General features: G+C 38.3%; 2 protein-coding genes across 12 annotated transcripts in view; one reads left to right on the top strand and one right to left on the bottom strand.

The window, feature by feature from the left end:
• Positions 1-10,485, top strand: part of EMC4 (ER membrane protein complex subunit 4) — a 101,234-nt gene extending 90,749 nt beyond the window's left edge. The window contains exons 1-5 of one of the 5 annotated variants that reach the window (XM_036887561.2): positions 4,060-4,263; positions 4,599-4,713; positions 8,997-9,150; positions 9,453-9,613; positions 9,896-10,485. In XM_036887561.2, the coding sequence (XP_036743456.2) occupies positions 4,178-4,263; positions 4,599-4,713; positions 8,997-9,150; positions 9,453-9,613; positions 9,896-9,931 (552 nt within the window). In that variant the 5' untranslated portion in view covers positions 4,060-4,177 and the 3' untranslated portion in view covers positions 9,932-10,485. Of the gene's footprint in view, positions 1-4,056; positions 4,342-4,598; positions 4,722-8,996; positions 9,151-9,452; positions 9,614-9,895 lie in introns of those variants that run through there. The other 4 variants (XM_036887562.2, XM_036887564.2, XM_036887563.2 and 1 more) reach the window with 4 other exon arrangements.
• The window catches only part of SLC12A6 (solute carrier family 12 member 6), a 105,055-nt gene continuing 100,429 nt past the window's right edge, over positions 10,136-14,761 (bottom strand). For 6 of the 7 annotated variants that reach the window (XM_036887551.2, XM_036887552.2, XM_036887554.2 and 3 more), the window contains 3 exons: positions 14,514-14,698; positions 14,000-14,133; positions 10,136-13,095 (listed from right to left, as the gene is read on the bottom strand). In XM_036887551.2, coding sequence (XP_036743446.2) covers positions 13,004-13,095; positions 14,000-14,133; positions 14,514-14,698 — 411 coding nt within the window. In that variant the 3' untranslated portion in view covers positions 10,136-13,003. The remainder of the gene's footprint in view (positions 13,096-13,999; positions 14,134-14,513; positions 14,699-14,761) is intronic. The other variant, XM_036887553.2, reaches the window with a different exon arrangement.

The raw sequence follows: 14,761 nt of genomic DNA, 5'->3' as shown, positions 1-14,761 counted from the left end.
AAACAACTAGTCAGAAAAATGCAAATTAAAAAATAATACAATATGAAGAATTTGTTCGTTATGCATCAGAAGATTGGAGACTGACGAAAATTAGGCGTGGGGTGGATTAATGATTGTGCATTGAGTATTGACCCCCCTATACAGAAATTTATTGTTGGTAACAACTATATGATCAATAAATATGAGAGATGCCCTCACAAAATATATATATATATATATATATATATATATATATATATATATATATATATATATATATATATATACAAACACACTTCCAATTGTAAAATAAATAAGTAACCGGGATGTAATGTATAGCATAAGGAATATAGTCAAAATATTGTAACAACTTGGTATGGTGATAGCTGGTACCTAGAATTATCATGTATATAAATGTTGAATCACTGTGTTGTAATGTAATACTGTTGTCAACTACCCTTCAATTAAAAAAAAAAATAATACAATATGAATCAGTCAACCAGCAAACTCAGGGGAGTCTTATAGAAGTTCACACTGCTCAAGATGTTCCAGTTGCTTCAGAAGTGCATGCTATTTCTGAAGATTATGACATAGAGACAGAAACCAATTCTTCTGAAAGTCTTCAAGACCAAACTGATGAAGATTCACCAGCTAAACCTTGCTAAAGTCTTGACAAGAACCAAACTGTGAATGGGACTGCCCAGCAGAAATAACCTTTACTGAGAGCTAATAGCAGTGGCCTCTATAAATGTGAGCTCTGTGAGTTCAACAGCACATATTTTTCTGATCTAAAGCAGCATACGATCCTGAAGCATAAGCGTAATGATTCAAATGTGTGTCAATGAGACAGGGACTGTGGGTTTAGACAGAGTAGGGTGAGGGCCTCCAGAAAAAGACCCCTATCAAAACTCCATTTTAAACAATTAAGCAAAGCCAGAGTCACGTTAATTCCCTAAAGTAAAATATCAAACTAGGAATATAAGCATTCTTCAGTGAGGTTTAAACTAAAAAGCCAGGAATAACTTGGCCTGGAATGTCTGAATATCCCCAGACAAGAAAATGAGGTCAGTATAGCCCATGTCTTCATTGTGTCAATTAAATCATGCTATTATAAAATTTACATTAGCCTGCTAAAAGGCCCAGCTTATTTTCTTTAACTTTACCTGGAGGTGTTTTTTTCCTCCTCTAGCCCCTAATCAAGTAATTTATAACCTGGGCAATTAATATGGCAAGCAAGCCCAGTTGGCAAGCAAGCCAGTCACAAACAACATAGTAAAAAACAGGAAAAACTCCACCTTAAAGATAAGATTGCATTTTAAAACCCAAGAAGTAAAAAAATAGGTTTCTTAACATTAACAGACAATAACTCATCCCACCTTGGGAGCAGGACAGGCAGTCTTGACTGATATGCTCCCAAACCAAGAAGCTGTTATTCTGGGAAAGAATCAAAGCAGTAAATTTCTTGTGTTAACTCTGCAAAATAATCTGGAAAACTGTTAAGAAACATAGTGTCTCTTCAAAGATAATCATTTGGGGACCATTTAGCAGGTCTGCATCCCTAGCCCTTTGTCTCTCAACTGCCTATAAATCCCCTAGACAATGCACTACCCCTGATTGTCTTGTCCCCTCCTGGTGTGAGCCAGGAGCTGTTCTCTTACTTTCTCTCTAAGCCTCTCACTTGCTCTCCTACTTTGAGTGTTTGTGAAGTTCATTCTTCAACTCCGTGACAAGAACCCTGGCATCATCAAGTATGTAAGAAAAGTTTCTCTACCAATATGCTTCTGATCAAACACACCAAACTGCATGAAGAGGATCCCTACATTTTTAAATACTGAGATTATGAGACAATAATTTTTAAGAACTTCAGCCAGCACATTACAGACACTCATTTTCGTGATCACCTTTAATGGTGTGAAATGTGTGATATAAGTTCTCCTCAAGCAGTGAACTCTACCTACATTTCTAGGAGCACAGCTGTGGTGAACAGTACTTGTGTCAGTTCTGTGAACATGAAACAAGTTATCTAGAAGACTTGCATAGCCATGTGGTAAATGAACATCCATGTAAACAAACAGAATTAAGTGATAAGTATAACAATGGAGAACATGGACAGTACAGCCTCTTAAAAATTACCTTTGTCAAATATAAGAACTTCTTTGTATGTCAAGTATGTGGTTTCAGGAGTAGACTTCATACAAATGTTAACATGCATGTTGCTACTGAACATACTAAAATTTTTCCTGTTTGTGATGACTGTGGCAAAGGCTTTTCAAGTATGGCTAGAATATTGCAAAGATTTAAATTTGCATTTATCTGAAGGGATTGGCTTATGTCAATACTGTGAATATTCAACAGGACGGACTGAAGATCTTAAAATTCATGTAGATTTCAAGCATTTGGCTGACCTTACCTCCATAAATGTAGTGACTGCTTGATGAGGTTTGGAAATGAAAAGGAATTAATAAGTTACCTTCCAGTCCATGAGATGACTTGATTATTCTCTTTAAATACCATAATGTTAATGTAAAATAATAAATTCAACTTTTTTGGGAGCTGTTAAAATGGATGATTTTAAGTGCAACTTATGAGAATTGCCTTTAACAAGTAAGATTTTTTAAATTGTCCAATTTTCTTGACATTGCTACATTTTTCAGTATGGAATTATATCTTATATGTGGTATTTTCAATGCCTAGTAGTTTATAGTTTTAACAACTCTTGGTGACTATGATCCTGTTTTGTGCATGTGCTCTGATTTCATGAATTGATAAGAAACAGATGTACTAAACAAACTAGACTAGTTTTCCTTCTGGAACCAGAGGGGCTATTTACATTTTTTTAAAAACTCAAGCTCAGTTTTTCAGGTATAAGGCATTAAAGTACTGCACTATCAGAACTAAAATGCAACATAATATACAATTAAGTCCACTGACATTCCCATTAGCCAAGAAACCAGACCGTCTTTTTGCATTCTCCATCAGTAATTCTCCCCAAGGTAATGATTCTTTTAATAACATTTGGAGGCCAGTGTTAAAGTAGGAAGAAAAGATGTGGTTTTCTTGACAGTCTTTTTTTTCCCCCACTTTATTTTAGCCCCAATGTGTTAAATAATTTAAGGTGGGGGTGGGAAGAACTGGTAAGCATTAAAAATATTAAAAAAGAAAAATAATACAGTATTATCTTTAAACTGGCAATAAAAAAATTTATAAAGCTGTTGAATGTAAATGAGTGCAATTTTTCCGTAAGACATTTAAAATGAAAATTCCTTAAAAACGTACATACTCTGATTCAGCAATTGCACTTCTGGGAATTTTGATTAAGGAAAATAAGAAAAGTCATTAAAGAATGTTTACAGCAACACTTCGTAAGGGGGAGGCGACAGGAAACCGCTTAAAACAGATTAAATTATTATGTATGTATATCACTGAATACAAAACTCAACCACCACGAATAATGCAGATTTAATGACATTAAAAAAACAACACGCTTATGCAGTGGGCACTCTTCCATTTAACTTCACAAGCCTCCAACGAAGGTAGACGACCCAACTTTTACAAATGAAGAAGTGAAACACAGATTTAATCTGCCCGAGGTCACCCAGTTAAGTAACGAGATTCAATACGAGGCCATCTGAATCGCGAGCCCTGGGAGCCTTCTCACACCCACCCTTCCTCCTAGCTTTCGTGTAGAACAGGAATCTATCTCGCACGGTTACCGTGAGATTAAGACATAATACACAAAGCTCCTGAAACAGGGTAGGTAGGCAGTACTCGGAAGCTACTAAAAAACTCGCTCAATGTCACCCAATCCATGATGAAGCCAGGATTTAAACGGAGACCTGAATCTTGTGTTCCCAGGAGCGCGTAAGAGCTCAGGAAGCTTTTCTTGGTTTCACTTACTAACGAGTTAGTATGTACCTTCCCTCTGTCCCGTAAAGCGCACCTCAGGAGTCAAGGAACAATCAACAGGCCTCCAGAAAGGAGGAAGTGCGTGGATGACACTTTAGGTAGCCCACTACTTCTCTCCAAGTACTCTCTCCAATACACCACCTGTCAACTTCCGGGCGAAGTGACGTTTGTACCCACGCGCCGGAAGTGGGCTTGCAGAGTGAGACGAGAAAAATCGTGGGTGTTGGGGCCTGATCCTCCGCCACACTTTACAGAATAAGGAGCATCGCCTCTTTGGTAGCCGGCTGTTGCCATGACGGCCCAGGGTAGCCTGGTGGCCAACCGAGGCCGGCGCTTCAAGTGGGCCGTTGAGCTGAGCGGGCCTGGAGGTGGCAGCAGGTGAGGAGCCAGGGAGAAGCTCGGTATCAGAGCCTTCACCCCGGAACTGCCCCAGAGGAATGGGACCTTAGCCCACAGGTACACCTCTCTGGAAGGATGGGTGGCACAAAGACGACTGCTAGGGAGCTAGTGGCTTCTCGGCTGTGGAAATTTCTATGGCCAGAGGATGCTTATTTCAGTCCTCGCAGTAGGCAAAGGACTGACGAACTCAGAGGCCTTGCTCTGATCTGGGTAGATTCATCTAAGGTTCTGTATTCCTGTGATTAGTAGAACAAGAACTGTGGGAGATGAAGTGCGAGAGGCTGCAGCCTTAGTTTCGTGTTTTGGTTCTTCAGGGGCCGAAGTGACCGGGGCGGCGGCCAGGGAGACTCTCTGTATCCAGTCGGTTACTTGGACAAGCAAGTGCCTGATACCAGCGTGCAAGAGACAGACCGGATCCTGGTGGAGAAGGTACAGAGGTATAGATGTCACCGTAGTCCTTGGGCCAGGCCTATCTACGTATCACCTTCCTCGCCCAGGCAGCCTATGAGTATCTTACTGTAAATAGCCCTTTTTACGAATATTGGGTAGCCAAACTGCTTGAGAATAGTGTTATTTACAATAATTGACATATTAGCTCCAAAAATGCTTAATGGGGAAATAAAAGATGGTCCAACATAAGGTGAAAGAAAATATGTTGAAAATTATCTATTGGTGGCCAATTTAAGTCATCCTTTTCTACTCTAGTTACCTTACACCACACAAGTAGTCAGGATATTGTTGGCTTTACCTTCAAAATAGATTCAGAATCTTATTACTTACTACTTCTTTTTACCTTCATCTGTCATCTGTAATAAGCCAGTTCATCGCCTACCACTTACCCCTGTGTTCATTCCAGTCTAGTCAGAATGACCTCCTTGCTGCCACTTTAATACTACAGGCAAGCTTCCACCTTGGGCTTTTTCTACTTGTTCTTCCCTCTTCCTGGAATACTCTTCTCCCAGATACCTTTACGACTTGCCCTCTCATCTTTGTAGGTCTCTCAAATGTTACCTTCTTAGTGAAGCCCACCCTCACGGCACTCCCTTAACTGTTCTCTTACTTTGTTTCTCCATATCATTCAGTGATACAGCTTTAAATTACTTTATTATGTCTTTTCACTCTTATAAACTCCGTAACAGGATTTTGTCTTCCAAGTACCTAGAACTGTACCTGCCACTTCCTTTCCCCTCACCCTTAATATTGTTCAGTACAAAATGATTTTTGTTTCTTGAAATGCAGTGATTTTCACAACTTGAAAATGACAGAGCTGTTATCAGTGCTTTTTGACATATATCACCCAACCATTTTCATCTTGGTACATCAAAGTCTAATATGAATAATACATGATAGTATTTTTTAAATGGCCTGCTGCTAAACATAGATTATTATAAAATACTTCTTTTAGAACAATTCACTGTGTAGATGATATGATATTTAAATGGCCAGATAAATGGTCTATGTAAATGACACATTAGGAAACTGTTTACAAATACAGCTATTTATTTTTAATGTGAATAAGCCCAAATGGATAGTGGTGTATTATTAATGTAGCTAGATTTGCTTTGTTAATATTTTGTTTAGGATTTTTGTATTTAGGTTTATAAATGATACTGGTCTATAATCTTTCTTAAAATGATGTCCTTGTCAGGTTTTGGAATTTATGAGACCTCATATAATGAGTTGTAGAATGTTTTTATTGTCTGAAAGTTTGTCTAAGATTGACTTTTTTTTTAAGTGTCTAGAATTTGCTAAGGGAAATCGTCTGGGCGTCATTATAGATTGTTTCTTAAACAGTTATGAGACTATTTAAATTTCCAATTTCTTAGGCCATTTTTTCTAGGAATTTATTTCCCAAAACTTGTAATGTGATCACTGTAATATCTGTAAGATCAATAGAAGTAGCCCTTTTTCATTCCCGATGTTGAATATTTATCATCTTCCCTTTTATCTTTATCAGACTTAGCAGTTTTGATTTTATTAATCTTTTCAAAATAACACCTTTGGCTTTGTTGGTTCAAAGAAAATTTCATTTTCTGCCAGCATTTTTATTTCCTTCCTTTTCATTTCCTTGAGTTTGTTTTTCTAACAACAAAAAAAATGAAACTAAAACAGATGTTATAGTCATCCAATTTTTTGTCTTAATTTTTTATTAAGGTATTATTGATATACACTCTTATGAAGGTTTCACATGAAAACACAATGTGGTTATTACATTTACCCATATTATTAAGTCCCCACCCATACACCAATGCAGTCACCGTCCATCAGTGTAGTAAGATGCCACAAATACACTGTTTGCCTTCTCTGTGCTACACTGTTTTCCCATGACCCCCCACACCATGTGTACTAAACATTATACCTCTTAATCCCCTTCTCCCTCCCTCCTCACCTGCCCTCCCACACCCCTCCCCTTTGGTAACCGCTAGTCCCTTCTTGGAGTCTGGGAGTCTGCTACTATTTTGTTCCTTCAGTTTTGCTTTGTTGTTATACTCCACAAATGAGGGAAATCATTTGGCACTTGTCTTTCTCGGCCTGGCTTATTTCACTGAGTGTAACTCCAGCTCCATCCATGTTGTTGCAAATGGTAGGATTTGATTCTTTCTTATGGCTGAATACTATTCCATTGTGTATATGTACCACATCTTCTTTATCCATTCATCTGCTGATGGACACTTAGGTTGCTTCCATATCTTGGCTATTGTAAGTAGTGCTGCAATAAACATAGGGGTGCATATGTCTTTTTGACTCAGAAGTTGTATTCTTTGGATAAATTCCAAGGAGTGGGATTCCCAGGTCAAATGGTATTTCTATTTTTAGTTTTTTGAGGAACCTCCATATTGCTTTCCACAATGGTTGAACTAGCCTACATTCCCACCAGCAGTGTAGGAGGGTATAGTCATCTAATTTTAAGGTTATAAATTTCTCAAAGCTCTACCTGTATCCCATAAGTTTAAATATGTGATATTTTTTGTTATCATTTAACAATATTTCTGTTTCCCACTGTAATTTCTTTGATTCATGGGTTAGAGTACATTTGTTAATTCTGACACATAGGGGATTTTTTTTTAGTAATGGGTTTATTTTTTACTATTAACATTTTGAGTGATTTTCAAAAAATCTATGTATATTGCATCATTATTAGTCACTATATAGTATTCTGTTCTTTGAATGTCTCATACTGTGTTTAAGCATCCCCCTTTCAGAGAGAAAATTTAAATACATTTTTTTTTAACTGAAATGTAGTTGATGTACAATATTTTAGTTTCAGGTGTACAACATAGTGCTTCAACAATTGCATACATTACTAAATGTTTACCACTATAACTGTAGTTAACCAGCTGTCAACATACAAAGATGTTATAAGATTATTGAGTATAACCCCTATGCTGTACTTTAATCTGGATGACTAATCTTGTTATATAATTAGAAGTTTGTATCTCTGTATCCCCTTCATCTATTTCAACCATCATCCTACCCACTCCCCTGTGGTAACCACCAGTCTGTACATGTACTTTGTGTTTATGAGTCTATTTGTTTTTTTTTAGATTCTACATGTAAGTGAAATCAGATGGTATTTGTCTTTCTTACTCACTTAGTATAATACCCTGTAGGTCCAGGCAAATGGCAAGATTTCATTCTTTTTTATGGCTGATATTCCAGTGTGTATATGTACCACATCTTTATTCATTCCTCTATTGATGGATATTCAAGTTACTTTTATTATCTTCGCTATTGTAAATAATGCTGCAAAAACATACATGTGCATGTATGTTCTTTTTGGATTAGTGATTTTGTTTTCTTTGGGTAAATTCCCAGAGGTGGAATTACTGAGTTGTATGGTATTCCTATTTTTAGTTTGAGAAACTCCATACTCCCACAGTGGCTGCACCATTTTTCATTCCCACCAATAGTGAGTGTGTGTGTGTGTGTGTGTTGGGGGGTGTTCCCTTTTCTGCACATCCTTGCCACACTTGTTATTTATCTTTCTGATCATAGCCATTCTGACTGGTGTGAGGTGACATCTCATTGTGGTTTTATTTGCATTTCCCTGATGATTAGCAATGTAGAGCATCTTTTCATGTGTCTGTTGGATATCTATCTGTGTATCTTCTGTTTGGGATTTTCTAGTTTGTTACTAATTTCTAGTTTAATAGCATCATCATCAAAGAACATGCTTTGTATGATTTGAATTGAGAGTTACTAATACTTTTTCCATGGTTCAGCAAATGGTCAGTTTTTTAAAATGTCCTGTGTTTGAAAAGAATGCAAATTCTGCAACTGTTGGGTGCCATGTTCTTTGTTAGTTGTTTGTTAATGTCATTCAAATTTTCTATATCTTGATTTGTTTCTTCTATTAGTTATTAAGGTGGACTAATCTCCCACTATGTGGATTTATCTATTCCTTCCATTGTAGATGGGACAATGATAGATGGAGAAGTACAAAAGTAGGGAAGGGTTTTCTTTCCCCAAAATAATGGGGAAAATGACATTTGGAAAACCCATAGAGAAAAACAAAACAAAAGGTAATGCCTTATCTTTAGAAGAACATGCTTCCTCTGGCAATATGGAGAAAGGCAGATGTGGTGGAACTGTGGGGTCAACCCCGTAAGAAGCACAGAATTGGGAATTGTGTTCATTGGATTTTAATATCAGTTCATGATAAATGTGGGACTGAGAACACAGACCAGAGGTTAAAACTGTGTTTGTTTTAGCGCTGCTGGGACATCGCCTTGGGTCCCCTCAAACAGATTCCCATGAACCTCTTCATCATGTACATGGCTGGCAATACTATCTCCATCTTCCCCACTATGATGGTGTGTATGATGGCTTGGCGACCCATTCAGGCCCTTATGGCCATTTCAGCCAGTAAGTATTCTTGAAATAATAACTTCTTCCTAAGTTTTAAAAGCTAAAGGCAAATTCTAAGGTAAAATTCATATTGGAAGTCTTCAGCGGAGCTTTTGGTTAGTTGGCAGGGGGAGGGTGTGCAGGGTAGTGCTGGTAGTGGTGGTGGCATGGAGCAGGGAAAATGCTTATCATGTTTTTCTGTTCACCTTAAATGAACTGTCTTAACTATGGTCTGTCTATATTATTTCTATTATTTTAATATATGGCCTGATTCATATTGAAAAAGTTTTTTTGGTTTTGATATTTTGTTACCCCAACAGCCTTCAAGATGCTAGAAAGTTCAAGCCAGAAGTTTCTTCAGGGTTTGGTGTATCTCATTGGGAACCTCATGGGTCTGGCATTGGCTGTTTACAAGTGCCAGTCAATGGGACTGTTGCCTACACATGCGTCAGATTGGTTAGCCTTCATTGAGCCTCCTGAGGTAAGGCAAAAGAAAAGTTACATTTTGGGCAGTTGTAATGTACAGTAAATAATACCTATTTGATGGTAGGGGATTAGAGTCTGTAGGAAAGCTCATTTCATAAGAATCTGTAGGAAAGCTCATTTCATAAGAAATAAGATCGATTAGGAGTTTGGAAGTATTTTTGTTTTTTTTTTAAGGATAAAGCAAAATAGTGTTTGTGATTAAAGTATTAAATACTTGATTCAGGAAGTTATTTCAACACTCAGTCACCATTCACCTGTTTACTTTTTCTTGTTTCAGAGGATGGAGTTCAGTGGTGGAGGACTGCTTTTGTGAACCTGAGAAAGTGGCACATGGTGCCTACATACTTGGATCTCACATACAACTTTCTGTAATGCCTACGAGCTCCTCCTCAGCACACTAACCCTTTATATTAATACTCATGCAAAAAGAACCAAAAGCTCTTTTTCCCATGGTGAGGAAGAGACAAAATCTTAGAAAGACAGCATATGAATCACAAAAGAAACTGTGCCACAACCCTTGACTGAAAATAATGTAGAAAACTTTATTTATGTTTCCAGTACAGAGCAAAACAACAAATAAAACCCTAACTCTATGTAAACAAAAGAATGGTTGCTGCTAAATCAAGAACCACAGCAGCATCTTTCAATATAAATTAAATGGCTGAGAACAATGTGTAAAAAAAAAAAAAAAAAAAAGAGTTGCACAGTTTCCTTTAAATCTATACCTTCCCTAATATTTCACTTTTATTTAACACAAGCAGGGACATAAAAATTCTATTGGAGATACTTGTGAAGATGTGAGAAATTAATGCTGGATTCAGATTATACATTATGAAAAAAATAAACCAGATAAAAAGAGCATATAAATATGCTTACAGTGTAATTGCTACTTTAATATCCACAATAATTTTTTTTTTTAACACGTTTAGGGGGAATGAGGATTGGTGGGATTGTTGGGGCCACAGGAATCGGAGACAATGGAAGATAGAAAGTAGTGACCTTTCCTCTGCCAAGAGGAGCCAGGTAGTCAAGCAGATGCTGCAAATCAAACTTCAGCTTTTAAGACAGCTATAGAAGGCAGAGGGCCAGCAGCTGGAGAATGTGTATTTCAACCTGCCCTGGTAAAGTCATAGCTAAGACTTAAAAGCTGGATCTTAATCAAAAGGCAGGAGATCTCTCCTATCTCCTCCTCCTTGAAACACAAAGCCCTTTCCCCTAAGGTGCATTCTCATTAATCAAGTTTCTGTATTGCTATATATGCAGTGATTAAAAGAGACAAGATACTTTGCAGACAAACAACATAAGCAACACATAAACATGAAATGCTCTAGACAGAAATGATTTTAAATCTGGCCTAATAACCATTTCCCCATGTAACTGTGATTTTATGTTTTAAGGGATGAAGTAGCAGCTATATTAGTAGCCACTAACTCCCTTATCCTTTTAAAATATTACAGAGCTCAACCACAAAAAGCTTTTCTAAAACATTTTTTCTAAGTGGGAAAATTAATATACATATATCGTTTTGGCCAGAGGGTGTGTGTAAATGTAGAGAATTCCTGGGCAGGCTGACCTTTAAAGCTCGGGCCTTTAATATTAATCTAGGGTCCTATGGGACCTATTCCACTACTGCTGGTCTCAACTAAGCAATGGAGTGTTGCAGTGGAAGTTGTAAACAATGTTTCTACCCTCTGCAGCAAGGAGCAGAAGCAAGGAGCAGAAGAAAAGACTGAAAAGATGTCTTCTTTGCTACCCTGACTGGTCTGGAGGTTGAAAGAAAGCAAAGGGAACACATCAAAAATGACTCAATTTCATAAGCCATATTGAAGGGTGTTCTCCTCTATCCAGAACGGTCAAATGAATAATCTGCTGGTCCCTAGGTCAGCTTGCTTCATTTCCTACTGGGTAATCAAACAAGTGTGGCATTCGTTTAATGAAGTGAAATTCAAAAGCGGCCATGAATACAGGCAAGATAGTTTCTCTAAATCCTTATGCTTGAAAGCCAGTTGTTTGCAGTCAGTAAATTAGAGAAACGCTAAGCCTGCATAAATATTTCCTCGATACATTTAGGGCTTTTTGAGAACGTGAAGTAGAAGACTTTTGGCTTGGGTAATCTCTTAGTTCAGAGCCAAGTTTCTGCAGTTAGAATGAAGAATAAAATTGAAAGGGATAAAGAAAAATGCTCATACTCTGGACATTTAACCTTCATTATGGCTTTGGAAATGAGGTCACAGGTTTCTCAGTGGAAGAAAAGTCTCCTGGATCAGGCCAATGCCGACTGTATGCCACTTAAGTGCAGCAGGCAAGGGGAGTAGCAGCAGCTTAGTCACGCTGGCACTGTAGCGGGGGAGGGCAGCTCTGGAACTGCTGATTCCCCCTCAAAAGACAGGCTAAAGCCTCAGGGAAGGATCTTAGCCATTGTTCCCGGTGTTTGTCTCTGATTTCTGACCTAACCCAGGTGGAAAGGAGAACCTCCTGGTCAATGTGCATCATCATCTCTGTTTCTTAGATAAGAGCTTATATGTTTCACCTTTGTCACATAGGTAACCACAGACTGTATTTCAGTAAATCTTAAAAGCTACCTTTTGGAGTTCCTTTAGTTTGGACATTTGAAATGATATAGTTTTTACTTCACCTTTAAAAAACAATTTCCATAACATTGCCTGTATTACAATGTTAACCACAGAATGGGGTTTTGATAATAAAAACAGAAATATACAACACAGTATATATACTTAAGCCTGATATTCTGGGGGAATTTTGGAGAAACAAGTAGAGGCTGTGGCCATATTTAAGTTCTTGTTTATTAGTTCCCTAATATAAAATTAGAGTCCTGGAGAGCAAGTGGATACTTTAAGGAAAATTAGCAAAAAAAGGTTTTTCATCTTGGCTTGCCACAGATCTCCACAAGGATGTTACGTCCCCATATACTTGGCTATGAACTCGAGTATAATGAGGCTGTGTCTCTGGCTGTTACCCCCGTGCTGTCATCAAGGAACCATGACTTTGGAGCTTTATCTTTAATGCTGGATACATACTGGCTTTTTGTCTTGAGTTCATTTTCTAGTAACCCTTCTACCAATTCATTTTATTCATTTTGCTTGTTAATTCTAACTTGCCTTCAGCTGGTCCAGACATGTCTTTTAGGACTTGACCATTTTCTGATGTTGAGGGAATATTTGCTACAGATCATATAAAAGCAAAGAGCAGATCTATTTGTACTTTTTTGCACTAGTACTTGAGGCTCAGCTTGTCAAGAGTTCACTGTGATGTGTACAGAACACAGGCGTCTATCTGATGGAAGCGGTAGTAAAAAGCTGGCACTTCCACCGAGGATGGAAGCCCTTCAAGAAAAGTGAGGCCAAGCAGAGTCATTCAGAGTGGATTATGAATAAATGGTGATCACTTCACTGCCACCACCTCGGACAAGGAGGACCCGCTCCAGTCCCTCAGTGAGCACTTCTAGAAACTCCATGTCTTCAGAATTTGTCAAGGAGACAATAGGCAGGAGAATAACATGCTTTACAACCAGGCATGATAATCTGAGTTTTATGACTGCAAAGCTGAAAAATCAACATGCCCGGTTTAATTATTATATACTCGGAATTGGATAAATCTGAGCTCTGGATTCAGCTTAACCCTGTGAAGTAATCCAGAATTTAGTCCTTTTGCATATACAAGACTCTCATTTGTTAGATTTTTTTCCCTAAATGTTATTAAAAATGGGGGAAACCCACAAGTGATGTATTATTACTACACAGAAAAATAAGCCAAAAAAGAAGAAACAGGCACAACAGGAAGGGCAGCCGTACAATTCCTAGAGAGGACCCTCATGATTTCTAAGGGAAGATGCTCAAGTCGGAGTTTTCTGCCAGTTTTTTTCCTTTTAACCTCTTTTCTGTAATGGTGAGAAAGGGCCAGTCTATGCCACTTGTAGTACTAAAGGGGTCCCATAAAAACAATCTTGGGTATGAAGAAACCCCCTTATCTCTTTTTTCCCCCTCAGAGGAGGTTCCACTTCAGCTGCTCCCCTAACTCCATCCAAAAGAAAAAGGCTTTGCAAAGCGGGTAGAGCCAGAAGAGGAGAAAGGATGTGGGTATTCCATTTCTAGAACTGTCAGAAAGGGTTTTATACATTGAATATTAGAAATCATGTTGCAAGTGCACCACCAAAAGTCTCATTAGGGTTCAGAGAGAACATTACACCCCCAACTCCCCAAAAGGAGACAAACCTCACTATTGTAAGAATCGTTGCCTAAGGCATTTTAACAGCCTTCCTTCCTTAAGAGGAAAATAGGCACAATGACTTTTACCTGGTGGTCTCACCTAAGAAACAGGCTAAGACTTTCTCTACTGGTAGCTCTACTATTGGAAAGGATACAGTTTTCATCACCCTCAGGATTTCGGGGCGGCCCTGGCATATTCAGCAAAACCAGCTTTGCTTCATGGGACTTGTTAACTATAACTTCGTTGAGCTTCACTGCTGTGTGCATCCGCCTCACATTGGATTGGTCGCTGGGGGAGGGGAACAGGGAGAAATAGAGGTGGTTAAAGCAAAGAAAAACTGGCATATAGTCAACTTTTGAAAACTTTTGAGATATAGAGCTTTTGTGTGGCTGCCTATGAATAAGGTAATGACAAATAATTTCCTTATAATAACATCCTGGGTTTTCTCATTCTACATGTGCTTGTTTTATGCCAGGAACACTGTATGGAGAGGAAAAAGGATGGATAGCTTGTGTATAGTACAGTGTTAACTGACAGGCAAACAATAAAGAGATGGCTGGATTTGGGGTGAAACAACAGACTCCATCAGGTGTATCCAAGCAGTGTCACATCTATGGCACTGACTAGGACACCATCTATGTGATAAGCTTGTGAGCTGGAAAACTTACGGACGCATGTTCAGCAGGTCCTGGAATCCTTCCATTGACTTGGCTTTTTGTCCCCGGGATGCCATGTACTTGTCTTTGGTCCAAGTCATGTGTACCTTCTCCTGGTAAGTCTCTGTCTCTTCATCTTCATCGGAGCCAATGCTGGTCAGTCTTAGCATTGAGTTCCTGTCTTTCACCAACTGTGCCTGAGGGTAGGCCCAACACAGCTATGGCACTATACCCAATTGCCTCTAATGTTTTACCTTCAA

Source organism: Manis pentadactyla, chromosome 11 (assembly GCF_030020395.1).
Source record: "Manis pentadactyla isolate mManPen7 chromosome 11, mManPen7.hap1, whole genome shotgun sequence".
Lineage (NCBI taxonomy): Eukaryota > Metazoa > Chordata > Mammalia > Pholidota > Manidae > Manis > Manis pentadactyla.
This window is presented reverse-complemented; position numbering and strand designations above follow the sequence as displayed.